The following is a 22,290-nucleotide window of genomic DNA, read 5'->3' as shown; positions in this document are numbered from 1 at the left end:
CATGAAGGTCTCATGAAGGTCCCAAGATCACCTGAGCTTCAAAACAAAAATAACTGCTGGCGTAGCGGTCGCAATGCCGGACGCTAAAGAAATTCAAACATTCGCGCCAAGCAGCAAAGATCTTGACGTCCCTGCCATTTCCAGTTGTGATGTCACTTTTTTTTTTTTTGCTTGCTGTTAGTTGTCTCCCCGATACGTAAATGACGACGGTTGCAACGAGCAGCCATTTGCTTGACATTTGGTCGTCTATTGAAGCTTCGCTACCAGTTTACATATACCTTACATGAGCCATCCAGCAGTCGTCGCGAACGTTGACGAAACTGAGAAGTGTCGTCCCGCGGTATTGAAGTTTCGGCTGGCAATCACTCAATTTGAAAACCACATTAACACATCTTTTTTTTTTTTTTTTGCGAAGCGGGTTTCGCAAATGTAGCCTCGCATATAAAACAGTCGACGCACCGGTCACATGTGCTCACATCTAATTAACTATTTTAATTATTTCACACGGCTTCTTTTCGCGTCTTTCAGCTGTAAGTTATTTCCTATAGTGAAGTACCGGCGCATTTACATTCGCTGATTTCAGTAGGCGACTGTACACGAACTAGACAAGGGAAAGGTGGGTTATTATCACTTTTGTCGCTGTTGTTGCTCTCGCGCAAGCCAGAAATAGGCATGAGCTAATTACGATTGCGAAAGTACTATATATTAGCGGGTGCACGGCCGACCAGTGACAGTCATTACAAGCTCGAAACTGACTTTGCCCTTAATATACTGCCGCATGAATTGGGACTTCTGGTGTGCGCAGAGGCTTACGTCACACAAAAGGTTGCGCGATCTTTTTCATACGTCCTTGTTGTTCGCGGGATCCGGCGCAGTTAGCTTTACAGCTTGCGCACACAAGTTCAGCGGCGTACATTGCGCGCGCCACTGAAACAATTCTTCAGGTACATGACGTGCGGATTTGGTGCTACAAATGGATTTACGAAGTAACTGCGTTTGCTTATCCGAGCACGGACTTCCATACCCTGGACGCATATACATCCACCAGAATATCTGTGCCGACTTCAAGCACTATCGAGCCAGCATGCTCTGTGAAATGCCAGATCTTTAAACGCGCGAGATAAATACAATTTACAATGGTTATACCACATTAACATCGGGACCAACAGGAACACTGTACTATACCTGCTCGTCTTAAACATATATTCCGCACTATTACAACTGCAATAATTTCCGGGCTGAAGCTCTGCTGCTTTATTCTGTCTCGCCAGAGACAGCTTTCCGACCCGTAATGACTACTTTCTGTTTTTTTTTTTTTCTGCATTATAGACAACTTTCCTGGTTTTCTGTAGAAAACCTTTTCCATAGAAACTAAACGCTTGAAATTTTATGAGGTATACCTCATAAAATTTCAAGCGTTTAGTTTCTATGGAAAAGGTTTTGTATACCTCATAAAATTTCAAGCGTTTACTTCTCATAAGCCTATGCGGCTGTACAACGTGTGTAGCGTATGTGGCAGTGCACCTGTAGCTGTTGTGCACACGTCACATCATTCGACGCGTTCTTCTCTCGTTCGCGGCACATTATGTCAAACGGCCGAAAGTGGAACGTCACAATGTTTGCACCGTTTCTCAAACAGCTAAAGCGCAATGTTTTCAATTTCATTGAAGAGCACTGAGGTGTACAGATTCGTATCTCTGCGTTTCGCAGTCTTATGATTTAGCTCAGCCCGAACGATATAAGCGCCACCTTCGAAAAGACCCAAAACAACGAACGTCCAAGAAATTTGCCTAAACGTCGGCTCGTATGTTTGGTGTGCTCTAAAAGCTTCGAAGCTGAACGACATGGCCGGACCCGACGGTAAGTGTCATTGCATCGCAGTGTAAGTGTGAAGGGGTAAGCGAAACTGAAAAATCCAGCACTTGGTCGTAATTTGAGTCCCTCATGCATAAACTATGATGAGCTAGGAAAAGAGTTGCTCAAACTTGATAAACAACGAACGAGAAAACGCACCGTGAAGTCCTTAATTGGTATGACGTGCAAAAGAATATGACGGCACCGTTGCATGTTTTCTCCCTTGACGGTGCCAAATGTGTTGAACTCGAGAACTAGTTCTGGAGAATTTCAAGCACAAACCTGGCTATGTTTCCCATCGTCTGCTTCCTCATAGGATTCTCATTGTATCAAATGTTGGGCCCCTCTACTCCCGCCCTCCCACCATCTTTTCTTGTTCACAATACTCTGAGGGTGTCTCACCTCCGCGCCACGACGACTGGTCTTGTTGCTCGTTGGAATGGACCTTCGTTGTGGCTGCAGAGCAGGATCTCCTCAATGAACTTCGCTCTTATGTTTCTAGTTTTCCTTGTCTGCGACGTTGACGCTGCGTCTTGGTAGGCTTGCTTACAGTTCACTCCACACGCTGCCTTGTATGAGTGAATAGCACAGTTCTTGAGGCCTGTATCGTATCAGGCCCAAGAGCGCTTCCTATCTTTGTTGAACTACACGTGCCTTTCTTTACTATCTACTAAACCCCTCCCCCTTTCCCTTGCTTTGGTATAAAAGACTGACAACAATAAACACAGGCGTTCACTACTGTCCTGACATATGTGTGGGTTTCATTGAACGTGGCCCGGCTGATACAGTGTAATCGCAAGAGTGCATCGGACAATCTCGAAGGCATTGAACGATGTTTGTCCACATTCAAATTACGAGGGTAGTGCCGAAGGTACAGTCGACCACAAAAGTTTACGTGCCAAGGGATCTGAGGAAAAGCTGAATGTCTGCGCAGCAAAACGCACCCTGGAATTCCCATTTCTAGCCTCTACCGGTATATGCGAGCAACATTGTGATGTACGGTTTTACTGGTTACATTTAAAGGCTGCTCGGATATTCAGCGTTTTCTGGGATCCTGTGGTCCGTAAACTTTTTTTGGTTGACTGTACTTTCAATAAACATTTCTTGACACATCTTCATGTTGGCGAAGTCTAAATGTCGAAGAATGCGTGCAGTTCCTTGGAGGTGCTTTCTGGAGATAGAGACAAATAGAATAAAAGGAAATGCAGAAATGTTAGCCACATGGACAAAGCTGGTTTGCTACCCTGCACTGGGGAAGATATAAATGGTGATAAAAGGTTAAAGGAAGAGAGAGCGCAACGCCATTAAGGCGAGTACAGCAAAGCACTGAAATAAAAAAAAACATGCTGAGGTGTGTATTCGTAACATAGGTCAGCTGTTATAATGAAGCGCACCGTCTTCTATTCTTGCTATCAACGAGCCTCTTATGATGCCGAACTCATGTACGTGAAAGAATGTTAGCTTCTGAAGCACTGCTCTACTCTACTCGAGGGATACCAGCACTGCCCTGAGCGTATCTGGTGCGGGCATAGAGCCGATGTAGTCTGCTGGTTGCTTAAAAACACAGGATAATATTCATTAATTAGCGCAGTAAGTAAATTGGCGATTTGCAGCTGACACTCATCAGCAGCGAGTACTGTGTGTCATAGCAGCGGCGGAACGCTGCGACTTCTTGGCAGACGATGCATATGAAAGTACATCAAGAGATTGTTTGAGTGCGAAAAATATGCGACCGAAAGTATTCTGGACTCATTAGTACATTGCTGTTATGGAGAAGACGAAAGGGTTTGTGGAGTGTATACCGTCAGACCTCGCAACGTAACTCTTGACTGCACTGCCTTTAAGGTGATCCCATCAACACTGCAACAGACTATAGTGCGATCTATCAGATTTACAATTCAATTTTACAATTCAGATTTCATATTATTCAGATTATTCAATTCAGACTATCAGATTTATAATTCAATGCCGTCAGTACGTGGAACTAAGTTTTCACTAACCATCTTGAACGCTGGTCAATCCCTGATTGCAGTTGCTTGAGGTGTTTCCTGGAGATTGCTCAGCTTTCAGGGTGTTTCGAAGGGCGACTAGTCACATCAAAGGTCCCGATAAAAATTGGATCGTAATTATGCACATTCGCACAAGTCTGCCACTGGTTCTTTTTTTTAACGCAAACAAGTGCCCCTAAACTATCTCAACTGGCCCTTTGCTTATAATACACGAATTTCTTATCGAAGTATAGAAAGCACCAATTCGGCACGGCTCTTCTTTGGAATAGACGTTTTCAAATAATAGCAATGGTGCGAACGTTGGTTTGTAAATAGCTCGTACGTAATGGAGTTTGTACTATTTTGGTTTTTTTTTTTTTTTGCATGATTGGGTAGTTTCAGCTCACAAGCACCGAATGATGGCGGTAACCACAGTCACTGGAATACAAAAAAGCAGGCTACTTAACATGACCTGGTTACGATTACACAATATTGCAATAAACGTGTGTTTATCACTGTCGGTTGTAGCTGGTATTCACGCTTCTGTCTTCGTAGGTGTCAGCATGGTCTTTAAACCACGGCCACCAAGTTTCTTCTGGCGCACGGTGGTACCGGTCGTCCTGATCCTGAGCATGCCTATCACACTAATGTGCGCCATCTCCTTCGTGATCACGCACAAGTCGTCTCCATCCCTCGTCCTCAAGTCGGGATTCGGAAAATTCTTTTACAGAGCATGCATAGAACAAGGCTTCGGCACGTTGGAGGCTTGGACATTCGCGGTCACCTTCACGCTCTACAGCGCGTTCTCGATCCACCTGCTCGCCGGAAAAGCGTACCGCGGCCCACCGACGTCTTCGGGGTTCACTTACTACGGCCTGTCTATGTTAATCGCCTGCTACTTCCTGATAGGGAAAGACTTGCCGGGATACCCAATCTACAGGGGTATGCCATCTTTGGTGGTGGTGCTGACCGTCGAGGGTCTTATCGTTTCGGTGCTTCTTTACTTCAATGGATTGCTGAGTCCCTCTCCAGGAGAACACGGTCCTTCCGGAAGCGCCATGTTCGACTTCTTCTCGGGACTCAAGCTGTATCCTAGCGAGGGCAAGAGGTTCGACGTGAAGTTGTGGACGAATAGCCGCTTCGGGATGATGCTGTGGCCGCTTCTCGTGTTGGTCAGCTGGAAGGCCCAGGTGGAGACCACGGGCTGGAACTGGGCGATGGCGGTAATGGCTTTCCTGCAGACTGCGCATGCGGCGAAGTTCTTTTGCTGGGAGGACTTTTACATGAAGTTCACGGACGTCGTACTGGACAGATCAGGTGAGTGGATGATATATATATATGCCGTTAAAGGAAGTTGTGAGTTTGAAAAGAAGTGAACCACCCCGATTCTGCGACCTCGTTAAACTGCTGAAAACAAGGAGTGCCCGGCGTGCTCCTGCCCATCGCGCGAGATGGGGCCTCTCGTCCTGCACAATGGCGCATCACCTTACACCAAAGCAGCGAGCGGCTTCCCCCCGGCGGAAGCTCGCCGTCGCGCGCATTTAGAAGTCTGGACATTCTGTTGCGTGGTGCTGTTCGGCAACCACCACGTTTTCAAGAGCACGTAAATATCCGAGGGCAACTAAGCGCGTCTTATGAGTAGTTAAATGCGAAAGCATTATTGTCCAATTGAACGGCGCTGAGCGGCCCTTCGAGTTTTGTGCTGCGAGTAATGTTTTTCAGTTTTGCTGCGGGGTAGGTTATCGAGTTTTGCGTTTAAATTGGTGCGGGTTATTACAGCGAAAGCTGTATATGGCTAGGCGAGACGACAAACCGTTCGTCCCATGTTTCAATAAACGTCTGCATTGGCTGCGCCGTCTGCTACGTCGTTCTCTACGTTGCACCCAAGCGCGCGCGCCATTGGCAGCGCCGTTAGTGACGTCGTTAGCGAACGCGTTCCAGCCATTGCCACGCTGAGGCTGCTCTGCCCGCAACGCCTCCTCCTCGGCTCGCCGTTGTCGCATGCGTTCGATATCTCGAGTTAGCTCGGCGTCGTGGTTAGCAGCATCCGCCCGCCATTGGCGCTTGTGTTCCACTAGAAACACAAACATGTAATCAATAATTGAGAAATGCTTCAATACAGCGTCGGGATTAACCCACTGCTAAACACATGAAGATGTTGAATTAGCAATGAGAAAGGTGCAAACTCAGTATACTATAGTCATGGGCGACTTCAATGCAAAAGTGGGTAAAAAGCAGATTGGTGAGCGAGCAATTGGCAACTACGGCATCGATTCTAGGAATGCAAGAGGTGAGATGTTAGTAGAATTCGCAGAAAGGAATAGGCTCTGAATAATGAATACCTTCTTCAGGAAGCGCAGCAACAGGAAGTGGACTTGGAAAAGCCCTAGTGGAGAAACAAGGAATGAAATAGATTTCATACTCTCTGCCGATCCATGCATAGTGCAGGATGTAGAAGTGTTAGGTAAGGTGAAGTGCAGTGACCATAGCCTTTAGTGAGGTCTAGGATTTCTCTCAATTTGAAGAGAGAAAGAGTGAAATTAGTCAAGAGGAAACAGGCCAACCTAGAGGTAGTAAGGGTAAAAGCAGACCAATTCAGGCTGGTGCTCGCAAACAAATATGCAGCTTTAGAAATGGAAGATAAAGGCAACATAGAGGTAATGAATGAAACCGTAACTAGGTTGATCTCAGAAGCAGCAATTGAAGTCGGAGGTAAGGCACCAAGGCAACCAGTAGGTAAGCTCTACCCCCAAAAAAAGGACCTAATAAAGGAACGACAAAACATGAAAATGTCCAACTCAAGAGATCGGATAGAATTCGCTGAACTGTCAAAACTGATCAACAAGAAGTAAAGGATATTCGAAATTATAACGTAGGAAAGATTAAGGAAGCCGTAAAATATGGACGCAGCATTAAATCAGTACGAAGAAAGCTTGGCATAGGACAAGGCAAGATGTATGCACTGAAAGATAAGCATGGTAATATCATCAGCAATCTCGATGACATAGTCAAAGCAGCGGAAGAATTCTATACTGAACTGTACAGTGCCCAAAACAGCCAAGCTATTTCCATTCGAAATAGTGATGAACCGGATACAGAGGCTCCTTCTATAACTAGCGATGAAGTTAGGATGGCCTTGAAAGACATGACCAGGGGAAAAGCTGCTGGAGAAGATGGAATAACAGTAGATTTAATCAAAGATGGAGGAGATATCATGCTTGAAAAGCTTGCGGCCCTTTATATGCAATGCCTCACAACTTCATGTGTACCAGAGAGCTGGAAGAACGCCAACATTGTACTAATCCATAAAAGGGAGACGTTAAAGAATTGAAGAATTATAGACCCATTAGCTTCCTTTCAGTATTATATAAAATATTCACCAAGATAATTTCCAATAGAATCAGGGATACACTTGACTTCAACCAACCAAGAGAACATGCTGGCTTCAGGAAGGGATATTCTACGATGGATCATATCCATGTCATCAATCAGGTAATCGAGAAATCTGCGGAGTACAATCAACCTCTCTATATGACTTTCATAGATTATGAAAAGGCATTTCATTCAGTAGAGATACCAGCGGTCATAGAGCCATTGCTCCATCAAGGAGTACAGGAGGCATACGTGAATATCTTGAAAAAATATCGGACAAAGTTTCCACAGCTACTTTGGTTCTCCACAAGAAAAGTCGAAAGTTACCTATCAAGAAAAGGCTCAGGCAAGGAGACACAATATCTCCAATGCTATTCACGGCATGTTTAGAAGAAGTATTCAAGCTCTTAGACTGGGAAGGCTTAGGAGTGAGGATCAACGGCGAATATCTCAGTAACCTTCGGTTTGCAGATGACATTGTCCTATTCAGCAACAATGGAGACGAATTATAGCAAATGATTGAGGACCTTAATTGAGAAATTGTAAGAATTGGGTTGAAGATGAATATGCAGAAAACAATGTTCAATAGCCTGGCAAGGGAACAAGAATTCAGGATCGCCAGTCAGCCTCTAGAGTCTGTAAAGGAGTACGTTTATCTAGGTCAATTACTCACAGGGGACCCTGATCACGAGAAAGAAATTTACCGAAGAATAAAATCGGGTTGGAGTGCATACGGCAGGCATTGCCAAATCCTGACTGGGAGCTTTCCACTGCCGTTGAAAAGAAAAGTGTACAATCATTGCATTCTACCGGTGCTAACATATGGGCAGAAACTTTGAGGTTAACAAAGAAGCTCGAGAACAAGTTAAGGACCGCACAAAGAGCGACGGAACGAAAAATCTTAGGACTAACATTAAGAGACAGGAAGAGAGCGGTGTGGACCAGAGAACAAACGGGGATAGCCGATATTCTGGTTGACATTAAGCGGAAGAAATGGAGCTGGGCAGGCCATGTAATGCGTAGGATGGATAACCGGTGGACCATTAGGGTTACAGAATGGATACCAAGAGAAGGGAAGCGCAGTCGAGGTCGGCAGAAAACCAGATGGAATGATGAAGTTAGGAAATTTGCAGGCGCAAGTTGGAATACGCTAGCGCAAGTCAGGGGTAATTGGAGATCGCAGGGAGAGGCCTTCGACCTTCAGTGGACATAAAAATATAGGCTGATGATGAAACACCGGGGTCGCCCGTTTCAGCTTCGCTGGTTAACCACCTGTACGGAGTGCTTGGGCAGCGTTTTCTTTTTCTAAGCTTCCCATGCTCAAAGGAAGCAGGGTGGTCACGCGAGAGTATTTTTCAGCCAACACTCGCCGTATTAGAAACAAAAACTAACGAATTATGCAAAGGAACTTACCTGCCCTTTCAAGCTGCTGCGTAACAAATTAATTGCTAATGAAAATGCAACGGCTATGCTAACACTGCTGACGTAGTATATGAAACTTCGCAGCGCGGCACCTTCGTTATGGTCGCGTTGGAGGTTAGGAGAAAGCCAGGGCTACCCGCCGTGGTTGCTTAGTGGCTATGGTGTTGTGCTGCTAAGCGCGAGGTCGCGGGATCAAATCCCGGCCACGGCGGCCGCATTTCGATGGGGGCGAAATGCGAACACACCCGTGTAGTTAGATTTAGGTGCACGTTAAAGAACCCCAAGTGGTCCAAATTCTTTTTGCACACTTTCTACGTTAGCATGTTGGCGGTAGACTGGAATCATTTGGACGATTTGCTGGGAAATCAAGGACCCTGCATGCCAGTGATGTCCCACACGACGAGAGACGAAGGAAGCAGCAGCGGCCACCAAGGATAGCAGGCGTGCGCAGCAGCTAAGCCCAGTGGGGGTGAGAGAGAGAGATACGGACCGCGCGCTGGCTTCCGAGGGCGAGACGGCGGCACCCATACGCGCAGGTCACGCGACTGCCTTGCCGACAACAAATCATCTCACCCCGCTGCATCGCGTCGCCGTATCGGCTCAGTCGAGGCGCGCTGGTGACGTGGCGTCGCGGCGGTGGCCTCTTCCCTCACGCAGCACCTGGCGCGCTAATGCGGAAGCAGATGTTCTTATTCGCCCGCTCTGCTCCGTCGAGGCGCGCAGACGTGGCGTCACAGCCAATGGGAATTTAGGTGCCGTTTCGCAGCTACAGACGCCGGCTTTTTCGCTCAATGGGCCATTTGACGCTTTAGCATCAATAAACACTTGCTTCCTTACGAAGATGTGTTAGCGGTAACACTAGTTGTATTGCCCCAGGTTGGCGTAGAGCCGTGGAAAAGTGGAAATAACCATTACGTTACGGAATGGATCAAGAGAAGGTAAGGCAGTCAGTGGCAGAAAACCAGATGGGATGATGAAGTTAGGAAATTTGCAGCCACAAGTGAATACGCAGCCAAGACACTGCAGGGATAATGGAGATCGCAGGGAGAGGCCTTGGTCCACAGTGGACTAAAATATAGGCTGATGATGATGATGATGATGATGATGATGATGATTACTGTTGTACAAGGAAGATGGATCATTCGACTGTGCTACTTATACGAATAAAATAACAGACCGGTTTTTCCGACACCCGAGCTCGGACAGATGACATCATTGATGGGCTCCTAAGATTTAAAGGGGTACAGCCAACTAAGTAACACACTTTAGGCAAAGGCAACTTAGTGTAATACGTTCTCAGTTGCTGGAAGAATTTCTGGTTGCACAAGATGATTTACACTTCAAAATTTCCAAATATGTGGACGATTCATTGCTTTATGGACAAGGGAGAACGACGGGGAGTAATGGACGCCTCACAATATCCATCACAAGAAATATACTAACGCATCAATAAAATGGTGAAACCATATGATGTTCATTCCCTTCAACCGTTTTAGGGACTGGCGGGCCATAATACGTGGCCGTGCCAGATAAGAGACTATACCATGCAGAAAGACGAAATGTCAAGAAAGCCGCTTTGAAACAAATGGTTATTCTTCAACGGCAGAAGGAGACATCCCTATATGACAGAGTCTAATAGAGGAGGTTTCCAGAGAAAGAATACAGTAAATTAAATGAAATATCATTTGAAACTGGCGAAACAGCATTTCTAACATATTTTTTGCGATAGCACTTATACAGAGCCCCGAGGTATAGCAGCTAGAATATGCTGACTATTGCGTGCCGACCGCCGGGCGTCTCCTACGGGAGACGATGGCAGCGCCGATGATGCCTGGAGGCCGCACGGTTGTCACGGTCGGCAAGGTCCTAGAGTTACTGTACAACTCTAGCACGGTCGCTACTGGCAACGCCGTCTTGAAGCCACCCACGCTACCACGGCAACAAAACGTACGATGATTCGTTAGTGCGAAGAAGACGTAGTTTATTACTCTTATTTTGATTAACCGCGTAGCTGTTTCATGAATAGAGAAACTTAGCCACGCGTTGCGCAAGGGCACATCGTTCCGAAGAGCACCAAACCACTTGGAGCGCTGCATTACGGAACCATGTAAGGTCCTTAGATAAAAACAAGTGGAGTCACCTCAATCTCTACACTGAATCACCTCAGTGGCGGACGTAGGGACGTCTCTAGCTTCCACTGCTGGTTAGCGTATTGGGAACTAGCGTTCCTGTTGAGCTGCTGTGTGGATGCATTGGTTTGAGCTGTACGGGCAGCAAACGCCCAGCTAACGTTATCTCATATTTCACTTGGCGCTTGTCTAACGACGACGGTTTGCCGTCGGTGTCATCTGGTGCACCAACGAGGCGCGACGCCAGCAACGCCACCTGGCTTGATCCTCCTCACGCCAGCGTCGTGAGACGCCTGTTGGCTGCCAGGGCAATGTTTCTCCTACCCAGTAGGAGTCGCCTTGCATGCTGCATCGCGCGAACGTGTCGCACCTGTCTTTAGTTAGAACACCGTCCGAGTATAGTTCAAGCTGAAACCTTGCTATCACTTCAATGCTTCGATCGCCATTGGGCGAAACTAACCAAATTGTTTCTTAAATGTGAGGAAGCGTGAAAGAATAAGGAGAATACAGCCATTCGTCTCAATGACAGCACAAAATTGGCACAGCGGTCCCGACGGCAGCATTTCGTACTAATAGCAAACTCGCTTTCCAACAATCGAAAAGTTAACCAAATTGCAGATGCCTCAACAGTATAGCTTGCAGTCCTATAGCACTAGAAGAGCCTATATAGAACCCACACTGTAAAATAATTTACCCCCTTAAAAGTGAATAAGCGTATTTATCGGTCTACAACACACACGCTTACAACCTAAAAGGGGGTAAATGTGTGATTTATAGAGATATTTACATCGTTATTCACTTTAAAGGGTGTAAATTATTTCACAGTACACATTTTGCGGCTTACAGGCTATTTTCATGGCGATCGCCGCTGTTGTCTGTGTTTGGTCACGCTCCTCATGTGCACAATTCATTCCTGTCGACTATTTTTGTCATTCACCAGTCGTGACCTTGACGAAACCTGGGAACGCCGTGTTCGCGTTGTTTCGCCCATGACGAGCTGGACATTGTGTATACATACGCTTGACATCTCCATGAGGCGCTGTTTATTGCATCCAAGAACTTACTGTGTTCGGATGCTTGCGGGAGCTCCTGCGTGCGAACGTTGCTCACATTGCTCACATTTTTGAAAAAAACAAACAAAAAAAAAGCATTGAGTTCAGCGGCCGAGAAGCAATAACGTCCCTAAGGTATACAGACCTATATGGAACATTGTTCCTTACAGCGGCGGGGGAGTCACGATCGTTTCTCGGTGTTCGGATATATACCATTTACGTCGAAGAAGTAAGTAGGTCTCCTTTGTTTTTGTTTTTTTTTTTTTTTTTTCGAAACGCCACCAGCAATCGACAAGTGCTTCAAACAGTGACGTGCTATTGCCGCGATTCTCAAACGAAAGTTGTGGAAATGGCAGACTCGAAGCTAAACAGAACTATGATCCTTGAATTAAAAAAAAATGTCACAGTTTCGCCCTAAGGGCGAAGCAATGAATGCGATAGCAACAGAGCAATGTCATACGAAGTAAGGTGAGCGGCTCTGGTAGCAACAACACGCAGAACTGTTGTCGACGCCATCGGCGTTTTGCCCGCGTTAGCTCAAAATGCGTGCGGCGTTGGTGACTGTTGCTGGAGCCTCTGATATAAATAGGCACTTGGTGCCGCAGCTAAACGTCGGCTCCCTTCCCTCCCCCTCCCCCACGGACTCTCGCGCGTCTGAAGAAGGCGCGTTTGCTCTACATATATGGTCATTGTAAAGGAGAAAAGAGACGCCTACTTCTGCAGCCCTTAAGCGAGCATGGCGCAGAACGCGCGTTTGTTCTCCGCCGTGCGTTCCCTCCCTGTGAAAGCGCGCGTCCCTCGCACCCTTTCACTCGCACATACAGCGTTCGGCGGCGCGCGGCGACGATTTCATCTCCAAATGACGTCATACGGAACCTCACGGCGACGGCGACGGCGACGGCGACGGCGACGGCGACGCCGACGGCGACGGCGACGCCGACGGCAGAAATCTGCTTTTGAGTGTCCATATAATTGCTATCGCAATAAAAAAATGTCACAGTTTCGCCCTAAGGGCGAAGCAATGAATGCGATAGCAACACAGCAATGTCATAGGAAGTAAGGTGAGCGGCTTTGGTAGCAACAACACGCAGAACTGTTGTCGACGCCATCGGCGTTTTGCCCGCGTTCGCTCAAAATGCGTGCGGCGTTGGTGACTGTTGCCGGAGCCTCTGATATAAATAGGCACTGCGTGCCGCAGCTAAACGTCGCCTCCCTTCCCTCCCCCTCCCCCACGGCCTCTCGCTCGTTGGAAGAAGGCGCGTTTGCTCTACATATATGGTGATTGTAAAGGAGGAAAGAGACGCCTACTTCTGCAGCCCTTAAGGAAGCACGGCGCAGAACGCGCGTTTGTTCTCCGCCGTGCGTTCACTCCCCGTGAAAGAGCGCGTCCCTCGCGCCCTTTCACTCGCACATACAGCGTTCGGCGGCGCGCGGCCACGATTTCATCTCCATTGACGTCATACGGAACCTCACGGCGACGGCGACGGCGACGGCGACGCCGACGGCGACGCCGACGGCGACGCCGACGGCGACGCCGACGGCAGAAATCTGCTTTTGAGTGTCCATATAATTGCTATCGCAATAAAAAAAAAGTACCAACAAGTAAAATAAAGCGCGCGGAAACAGTTTGAGTGCTGAGCATTCAGAGTTTCGCTGGTAAATTTTTTTCCGAGTGCTAAACCGCTTGCATCTGCTTGTTATCTCTAAAACAGACAGATTTTCAGGCACACTCGACGCCAAGCGCTTGCGGGACATAAAGTCCTTCCGGAGCGTACCTCGCTCGCCACCGTCCTATACGGGTTCTGTTCTTGCATTATTCTTAGAAAAAGTTACCATGTTCTGTTACTTCCAATTACATTTTTCTACGGGAAATGTTTGACATTTTCACTTGGGAGTGTAATTGAACCATAAAGATTGTAGTTTCGTGTTACGCACGCTGCCTACCGCGCGAAGCCGAGAGCGCGAGAGAAATCAGGATGAACACAAGAGCATGTATCTATGCGCCAGAAAAAATTGTGCTGTGCAGTAATCAGCACCCACTCTCGACAATATATATATATATATATATATATATATATATATATATATATATATATATATATATATATATATATATATATATAGTTAAATTTCAAATAACCCTTAGCAGTGATAACAGTGATCTACCACCAGTACTCCACAACCACATTGCATTTCATGAAAATAAAAGAAAGAAAGGTTGTGCTGTAACCTTGCTCTCGTAGCTGACACAAGGGCATTGACAGGTAGCATTAAAAGCAACATCGCGGAACATAAAATATCTTCTTTAGTGATGTAAATTAGAGTTCAGATTTTATACACCTACCACAAGAAATTGAGGTGTAACTAATCTCACGATGTGGCACATTATGACACGATTTATGTCATAAGTTTACTGTTACAAAATCTGCAACGCTTGGAGGGGTTCTCGTGCTCGATATGTGATTCATTGTCAATGAGAGCCAGCAGGCATATATACGTCTTGTAGGTTACACATGCTGAATGAATACACATGCAACATGATTGCACATATAAAAACAAACGAAAACGATTCATCTATAATGAAGTCTCAAAAGCAGGGCACTAAAGCATATTCGGACCCATGAACTGCAGGTGGCAACCAAGGTGTTGAATCCATTGCACCAGAATGTAGCCGCGACAGTGTCCTTCTTTCTTCCCTCTTTCTTTCCCTCTTCCCCTTCCCCCAACGCAGAGTAGCTGGCTAGAGGAATTTACCTCAGGCCGACCTCTCTGCATTTCGCATCATTAAACTTATCTCTCTCTCTCTCTCTCTCTTCAGACACTTATATGTGTAATTTGTCCAGCAATTTGGCTGAAATTTTGTTGCGCGTTTCCTACTCTTTAAACCTAGGAAATGTGTAGAGTGTACTATTATTGGTCTTAAGTGATTAGCAAGGGCAACATATATTTGCGGTGACCAGAGGTAAGGCGACTACTCGCTTGTGCCGAAAGCGTGATACATAATTTGCTGCATGCTTTCAACAGCTAAACAACGTCGAAGGATTAGTGTGGTATAAAAAAACATACCATCAGAAAAATTATGTAACCACGCAGAGACCACACACAAAAATTATGTGGGATATACAAACATATAGTTGTTATCAATTCGTGAAACATCTTTTTTTTTAAGAAATATTTTCTGTCAGCAAGCTACTTGGCATTGCAAGAAGTGCCGCAACAATCGATGAAATTATACGTGTGATTCGGGCATCGAGGTTCATCGAACTTGAAATATGTCCTCAATGGCATTGCTGGTGCTGTCACAGACTTTAAGAGTGACTATAATACCATTACACGGACGGGCGTAAGGTTACCCTTTATATAGGATTCACGAGAGGTACAGTCAACCACAAAAGTTTGCGGACCACGCGAGCGCGTGCCAGACTGCCTATCCGCGCCACCTAGCGGTACGCCACCTAGCGGCGACAGGGGCGCTCTCCCGGATATATGAGCCCTCTTGGTACTCGCCTGCCTGTTAATTTTTTTTTATTCCCGTGCATGACATTGTTAGTTCGTTGTGTTGACGCAGAGCGCTGTCTGCGATAAGACCGCCACATATCTGGCTTGATAGCAGTATCGGAGCAATCACTGCAACCTTTGTCGACTGGTGTGCCAGTGGGTAGATAAGTTTCACGAAGCGCTGCGACGATTTTTTTACGCGACGTTTACTGGCGCACTTTGGTTGGAGCATCTTGGTCCAATGAGTGTTGCTGCTTCTGCGTCTTGAGAGAAAGGGTAGGGAGGTGTTTCACTGTCATCAAAAATAAAGAAAAAGCGGATGCATAGAAAATTTTCTTGCACACATAGGCGCATCTTCGCATCAGTCGCTGAAAACGTAGTAGACTTGCTTCAGGCCACGTGGTGATTGCCTATTTGGAAAGATGCCACTGCATGTTCCACTTGACGAAAGAAGGCACATTGTGCGTTTATTTATAGAGGGAATACCTCAGCGCGAAATCTGCCGCCGAACCAACAGGAGCCGGACTGCCGTGAATAGGATTATTCAAGCTTTCCGCGACGATGACAGATTCACAGATATGGAGCGCAGTGGGCGTCCAAGGGCCACGACTGAGGAAGAGGACCGCCTGATTACGGCCTCCATCGTGGCTGATCCTTTTCAAAGTGCAGAGGATATCCGAGAAGCGCTCTCGCTCACGGTATCGTCTGAGACTGTAAGAAGAAGGCTGAGTGAGCTTGGCCTGCAGTCTTTCGTAGCAGCACAGAAGCCCTGCCTCTCAGACAGCCAGCTACAAGAACGACTCATGTTCGCTACAGCAATGAAAGATTGGACAACAGAGAAATGGGGCGATGTCATCTTTAGCGACGAGTCAACTTTTTCCACGCGCTGGGACCAACGGAAGCGGGTTTGGCGTCCACTAAACTGCAGGTGTGTTTACAGTGTATTGGCAGTTAATTCACGAAGCTAATTCTGCATCACAACATGTTTCACGTAAAATGAGCTTTTGGACATTACGAGATTTTTCTGTAGTGGTATTATGTTGAAAACATTAACGATTGTTTCATAGTACTACTTACTCTGAAGCTAATTAAAAGCTGCCAGTGGGTCTTTCAGTACTATCTAATGATGTTTGCACGTTTTCTATTGCAACTGTATAACAGCATTATAATGTTCATACGCAAGAGGAATCACAACATTTTTAGACGCGCCGCTGGAACCCAATTGTATGCTATTTCTTGCAGATATCTGCCTAATTACACACAGAGTGTTCTATCCAGTGGACGGTGTTCCGTGAGCGTGTGGGGAGCAATCAGCAAAGATGGCCTTGGTCCCCTTGTGCGTCTGGAAGGGCCCTTCACTGCGTCACGGTACTGCGACGTCATCACTAGACACCTCGTTCCGTATGCGCTGGACGGTCCCTTCAGCGACGGCTGCTATTTTTTTCAACACGACCGCAGCCCGATCCATAAAGCACGTATCGTCCAGTCATTGCTAGAAGAACATGCTGTTTGCCAGCTTGAGTGGCCTCCATGTGGCGCCGACTTGAATCCCATAGAAAATGTCTGGGGCATGTTGAAGAAACGGCTGTCCACACGAGCCAACCACGGCCGCACGGCCGATAGCAAGCGATCGCACAAGAATGGGAAAGCCTGCGCGGTCGACCGGAGATTACTGAATCTTTGTACGAGTCGATGCCCACACGCATCAATAAGGTGCTAGAAAACGGCGGACATTTCACTTCCTACTAGATCATTGAGAGACCTATGTTTCATGACACTTCTGTAAATGTCTTGTGAATAAATTCATCCCCTTCAGACACGAATTATGATGCACTGTCTGCAAATGCGTCAAATGCGCATGGCATCATTTCAAGACTCTCACTATTACATTCCAAGAAAGAAGACGAAGCAATGTGCTGTTTTGTGCGAGTTTCAGTAAAAAAAATTAATTAGCGTATAACTCATTATCTAATTATTCTGAAATCCGTCAGCTTCAATGCTTGCATAAAAAGAATCAACTATTAGGCCCGAAACGCATGCACACTTGCTTTTTCGGTTGTATTCGTGTCGACCGGAGAAAAAAAAATACTCTTGACGTTGGTCTTGGAACGCGGCACGTCGAACGATTGTCTAACATGGTAGTGTCCTCCAGCAAAGTGATCATCTGCAGCAATACGCAGGACAATGAAGTTAACTGACCACTAGTTGTCCCATCAGGAAGCGGACACGAATGTGCACACTGAGTTTTAGGTCATTTGAAGAAACACGTGGCGTGGGACGCGCCTCCGAAGTTCGAGTCCCCAAACGAGGACGCCGTGTCGCAAAGGGTTATAATAAATGTCACAGTTTCGCCCTAAGGGCGAAGCAATGAATGCGATAGCAACACAGCAATGTCATACGAAGTAAGGTGAGCGGCTTTGGTAGCAACAACACGCAGAACTGTTGTCGACGCCATCGGCGTTTTGCCCGCGTTAGCTCAAAATGCGTGCGGCGTTGGTGACTGTTGCTGGAGCCTCTGATATAAATAGGCACTTGGTGCCGCAGCTAAACGTCGCCTCCCTTCCCTCCCCCTCCCCCACGGCCTCTCGCGCGTCCGAAGAAGGCGCGTTTGCTCTACATATATGGTGATTGTAAAGGAGAAAAGAGACGCCTACTTCTGCAGCCCTTAAGCGAGCACGGCGCAGAACGCGCGTTTGTTCTCCGCCGTGCGTTCACTCCCCGTGAAAGACGCGCCCCTCGCGCCCTTTCACTCGCACATACAGCGTTCGGCGCGCGGCGACGATTTCATCTCCAAATGACGTCATACGGAACCTCACGGCGACGGCGACGGCGACGGCGACGCCGACGGCGACGGCGACGCCGACGGCAGAAATCTGCTTTTGAGTGTCCATATAATTGCTATCGCAATAAAAAGAGTAATCGTACCCGATTATTATTGCGATAGCAATTATATGGACACTCCAAAGCAGATTTCTGCCGTCGGCGTCGCCGTCGCCGTCACCGTCGCCGTGAGGTTCCGTATGACGTCAATGGAGATGAAATCGTCGCCGCGCGCCGCCGAACGCTGTAGTGCGAGTGAAAGGACGCGAGGGACGCGCGCTTTCACGGGGAGTGAACGCACGGCGGAGAACAAACGCGCGTTCTGTGCCGTGCTCCCTTAAGGGCTGCAGAAGTAGGCGTCTCTTTCCTCCTTTACAATCACCATATATGTAGAGCAAACGCGCCTTCTTCTGACGCACGAAAGGCCGTGGGGGGGGGGGGGGGGGGGCAGGGAAGGGAGGCGACGTTTAGCTGCGGCACCAAGTGCCTATTTATATCAGAGGCTCCGGCAACAGTCACCAACGCCGCACGCATTTTGTGCGAACGCGGGCAAAACGCCGACGGCGTCGACAACAGTGCTGTGTGTTGCCGGTGCTGCTCCATGTCCAAGTTTGTACAGCGGATAAAACTACTATCCTTACTCCGTATAGCTCTCTACTAAGTTGCTATCGCAATTGATGCTTCGCCTTTCGGGTGAAACTGCGACAACTTTTTTTCTTATTTTTCTAAATGTAACCACTATAGCAGAGCGGTGGTTCGGGCTTTGCGCAGCAAAACCTGGGCGCAGGCGATCAAATTCCGGCCGCTACTGTCACTTAGCGATGGGGGAGGAACGGAAAAATTCTGCCTACTGACTAAGCATCTGTGTCCCATGGCTGCCTCACCGCTCACTCACGCACTCACGAAAAAAGAAAATGTCACAGTTTCGCCCTAAGGGGCGAAGCAATGAATGCGATAGCAACACAGCAATGTCATACGAAGTAAGGTGAGCGGCTTTGGTAGCAACAACACGCAGAACTGTTGTCGACGCCATCGGCGTTTTGCCCGCGTTAGCTCAAAATGCGTGCGGCGTTGGTGACTGTTGCTGGAGCCTCTGATATAAATAGGCACTTGGTGCCGCAGCTAAACGTCGCCTCCCTTCCCTCCCCCTCCCCCACGGCCTCTCGCGCGTCCGAAGAAGGCGCGTTTGCTCTACATATATGGTGATTGTAAAGGAGAAAAGAGACGCCTACTTCTGCAGCCCTTAAGCGAGCACGGCGCAGAACGCGCGTTTGTTCTCCGCCGTGCGTTCACTCCCCGTGAAAGACGCGCCCCTCGCGCCCTTTCACTCGCACATACAGCGTTCGGCGCGCGGCGACGATTTTATCTCCAAATGACGTCATACGGAACCTCACGGCGACGGCGACGGCGACGGCGACGCCGACGGCAGAAATCTGCTTTTGAGTGTCCATATAATTGCTATCGCAATAAAAAAAAAACAGCGTGGCTACGCGAAAATAGAACTGATAACAGCCGAAGAATACGCTGTCTGATTACTTGTACTGATATTCTGCTCTCAAAATATAAGCAAGTAGCCCTGGCTAACAAAGAGCGCGTCACGTTGAAAGAGATAGGTAGAAAATATTTGCGCACAGTGCGAAAATAGACAGGCCATAGATTTAAGGAGGGATGCGTCTTCAACGTAACGCTGCTGTCGATCGCTGGTGACGTAGCGGAAGTGTCGCGAAGAGGCTCTTGGCCACGCGCTCGCGTGGTCCGCAAACTTTTGTGGTTGACTGTACTTACCCTGCATATAGAATCTTTCATCCTGCCTATAATATACCATTCAATATGAAAGACAGCGAAAGAGATGCGGGAAGGCGGTGCATACCCCTGTTCACCTTATCAACCACGTAGAGGTCACGCTGCGTCAAGGTCGTTTCGTTTTATTCACTAACTTTACTAATATGCTCGAAGAGTGCAACGATGGGTATTTAACACCCGTACTTAACACCATATAAGAACCTAAGCAAAGGTATTTGGCACTATTAACACCTCCAATTGTGGTAAATAGTTTACTGTGTACGTTGGTTATACCTATAGAGTCCTTATACCTTCGGAAAAGTACCGCCATCCTTTGATCAACGCCGCTTCTCTCTCTCCTGTATCTCCGATTGGACGATGATAGCACGCCCTTTCACTTCTTTATATTGTGTTGTTTTTTTCGCGTCAGAGCCATGTGGAAAGTCATTCTCCGCAGCCGCCGTCGAGGGCGGCAGCGGCGGAGCGCGCCCGGCCTGAACGCTTCAACGGGGCCTTTCTAGGGGCGCCACCATCGACTTGCTTTCGCAAGCAAAAAGTAAAGAAAAAAAACAAGCGCTTTAGGAGAGGAGACGGCGGAGGAAAGAGTAGATGGCGGTACTTTTACTATATAGGGACTTGAGTTATACCGGGCGTTTCTACGAAGACTTTAGGTAATATTTAAGAATAGCAGTTTCGAAATAAAAGGATGGTTTCTTCAGAGACATGGCGTCAGGGTTTCCGACCACTTGGTGACGGATGATGCGGGGTAATTAGTCGCTAATGAACATCCATTCACTATTGACTTTTACACTTCTAATTAATTAGCTTTTAAAGTTTCAGCGGGCTCATCGTCATTCGGAAATTGAAACGAGCTCTCCGTACAAGCCATATCAACTTTGGATATGGAAAAATGCGGTTACCCGTGGAACTGTGATACGGCGAATTTCGGCTATCAGACCGCGCGAAACCGAAACTGGCATGCTGCAGCGAACACAAAACCAAACAACCCTGATTTTCCGCACGCGTCACGTGATCCGGCGCCGGCGCAGCTGGAAGCTGAAGGAGCAGCCGGGTTTTTGCGTGACCACAACAGCCATCGAAACTTGCGAGTCAATACAAGCTTCGCTTGAAAAAGCCTGCAAAACACGAAAAAGTGTCGCGCTGGCACATTTCGCGTGCTTTTGCGGGCTTATTTCGGGCTTGAAAAATATTGTGTTTACGTAGCACTTACAGAGCAGCAGAAGGATTGATCGGGAATTCTTAATGATGGTTTACATTTTTCTGATTGACAATTTCGCTTTGATTATAATGTTTAAAAAGTTAATTAGTTATTAACATCGAATTATGTAATAAGGCGAAATGAAACATAATAGTCCGACTAGCTCCACGGGACCACGGGGAGCAAGTCCACGCAAACAACATTACCTTGATATTGTCCCGTTATGTGACACTCGCATATTGTTAAATTTTGGCACAAGTTACGTGGGACGCATACCGGCTGATCATCTTTAGGTCTCGCAAAATATTTAAAAATTGGCTGTGGCAGATAGCATAATCCTAGTCCTTAAGCTGTAGATTATTCAGAGAGACAGACATATTACTTGCACGAGAAATCGAAACACATATTTGAAGAAACTCACTAATCAACTTCCAAGTTAAATAATTTACGTCAGATATTACAGGTTACGAATTGTTGCCGGCGAGTTGGCAAGGCACATCCATATGCACCCCAGCCATCGTGGTGCGGTGGAGGGAATACCCCAGCACCTGCTGGCGAGATGCATGTTGCAGCCGAATTTCATGGCGTTACGCCGACAACGCTCGTTGAAGCGATGCACCGCGGCATCGCATCTAGATGATGTGGAAACGTTCCCCAACCTGTTCGACCATGCCTCAACACTGTCGGAATAAATGTCTCCGGTGCTTCGAAATATGCCGCGGGCTCTACTGTAAATGTGTTTCGCAGCTCCTGTGAGCGTTGTTTGATTACCCGCGCTGTCAGACCCAAGAAGCAACTTCGCTCATTGCGGAGAGCCCTGGAAGTGATTTAGAAATGCGCTGAAATTCACGAAAAACTCGCGTTCAAACGAAAAAAGTGGCCATACGCGCCAGGCCACTATGAGATCCGGCCAAGCAGGCGACACCGCCGTCAAACTCGATTCAAAAAGGCATGCAACAAACTGCACGGGCACCAGCGGCACGCTAGGCTGCACCGGTACAGTCTGAAATTTTTCTTGACACCGTTGCCGTCAACCACGCGAGAGTCAAACGTAGTACATAAATGGTCTGTGAACGTCTTGAACATAAAGGCTTTGTTGAGCACTGCGTGTTGCGCTAAGTCCAACGGATGGTACAATCGAGAAAATCGCACGA

General features: G+C 47.3%; 1 protein-coding gene across 1 annotated transcript; it reads left to right on the top strand.

Moving 5' to 3' along the window:
* Nucleotides 1-1,802: 1,802 nt before the first annotated feature.
* On the top strand, nt 1,803-9,074 carry LOC119462124 (uncharacterized). The gene is made up of 3 exons (XM_049672844.1): nt 1,803-1,860; nt 4,398-5,159; nt 8,971-9,074. The coding sequence occupies exons 1-3, from the start codon at nt 1,845-1,847 to the stop codon at nt 9,072-9,074; spliced, it is 882 nt and encodes a 293-aa protein (XP_049528801.1). The 5' UTR covers nt 1,803-1,844.
* The last annotated feature ends 13,216 nt before the right edge of the window (nt 9,075-22,290 follow it).

Source organism: Dermacentor silvarum, chromosome 8 (genome assembly GCF_013339745.2).
Source record: "Dermacentor silvarum isolate Dsil-2018 chromosome 8, BIME_Dsil_1.4, whole genome shotgun sequence".
Taxonomy (NCBI): domain Eukaryota; kingdom Metazoa; phylum Arthropoda; class Arachnida; order Ixodida; family Ixodidae; genus Dermacentor; species Dermacentor silvarum.
This window is presented reverse-complemented; position numbering and strand designations above follow the sequence as displayed.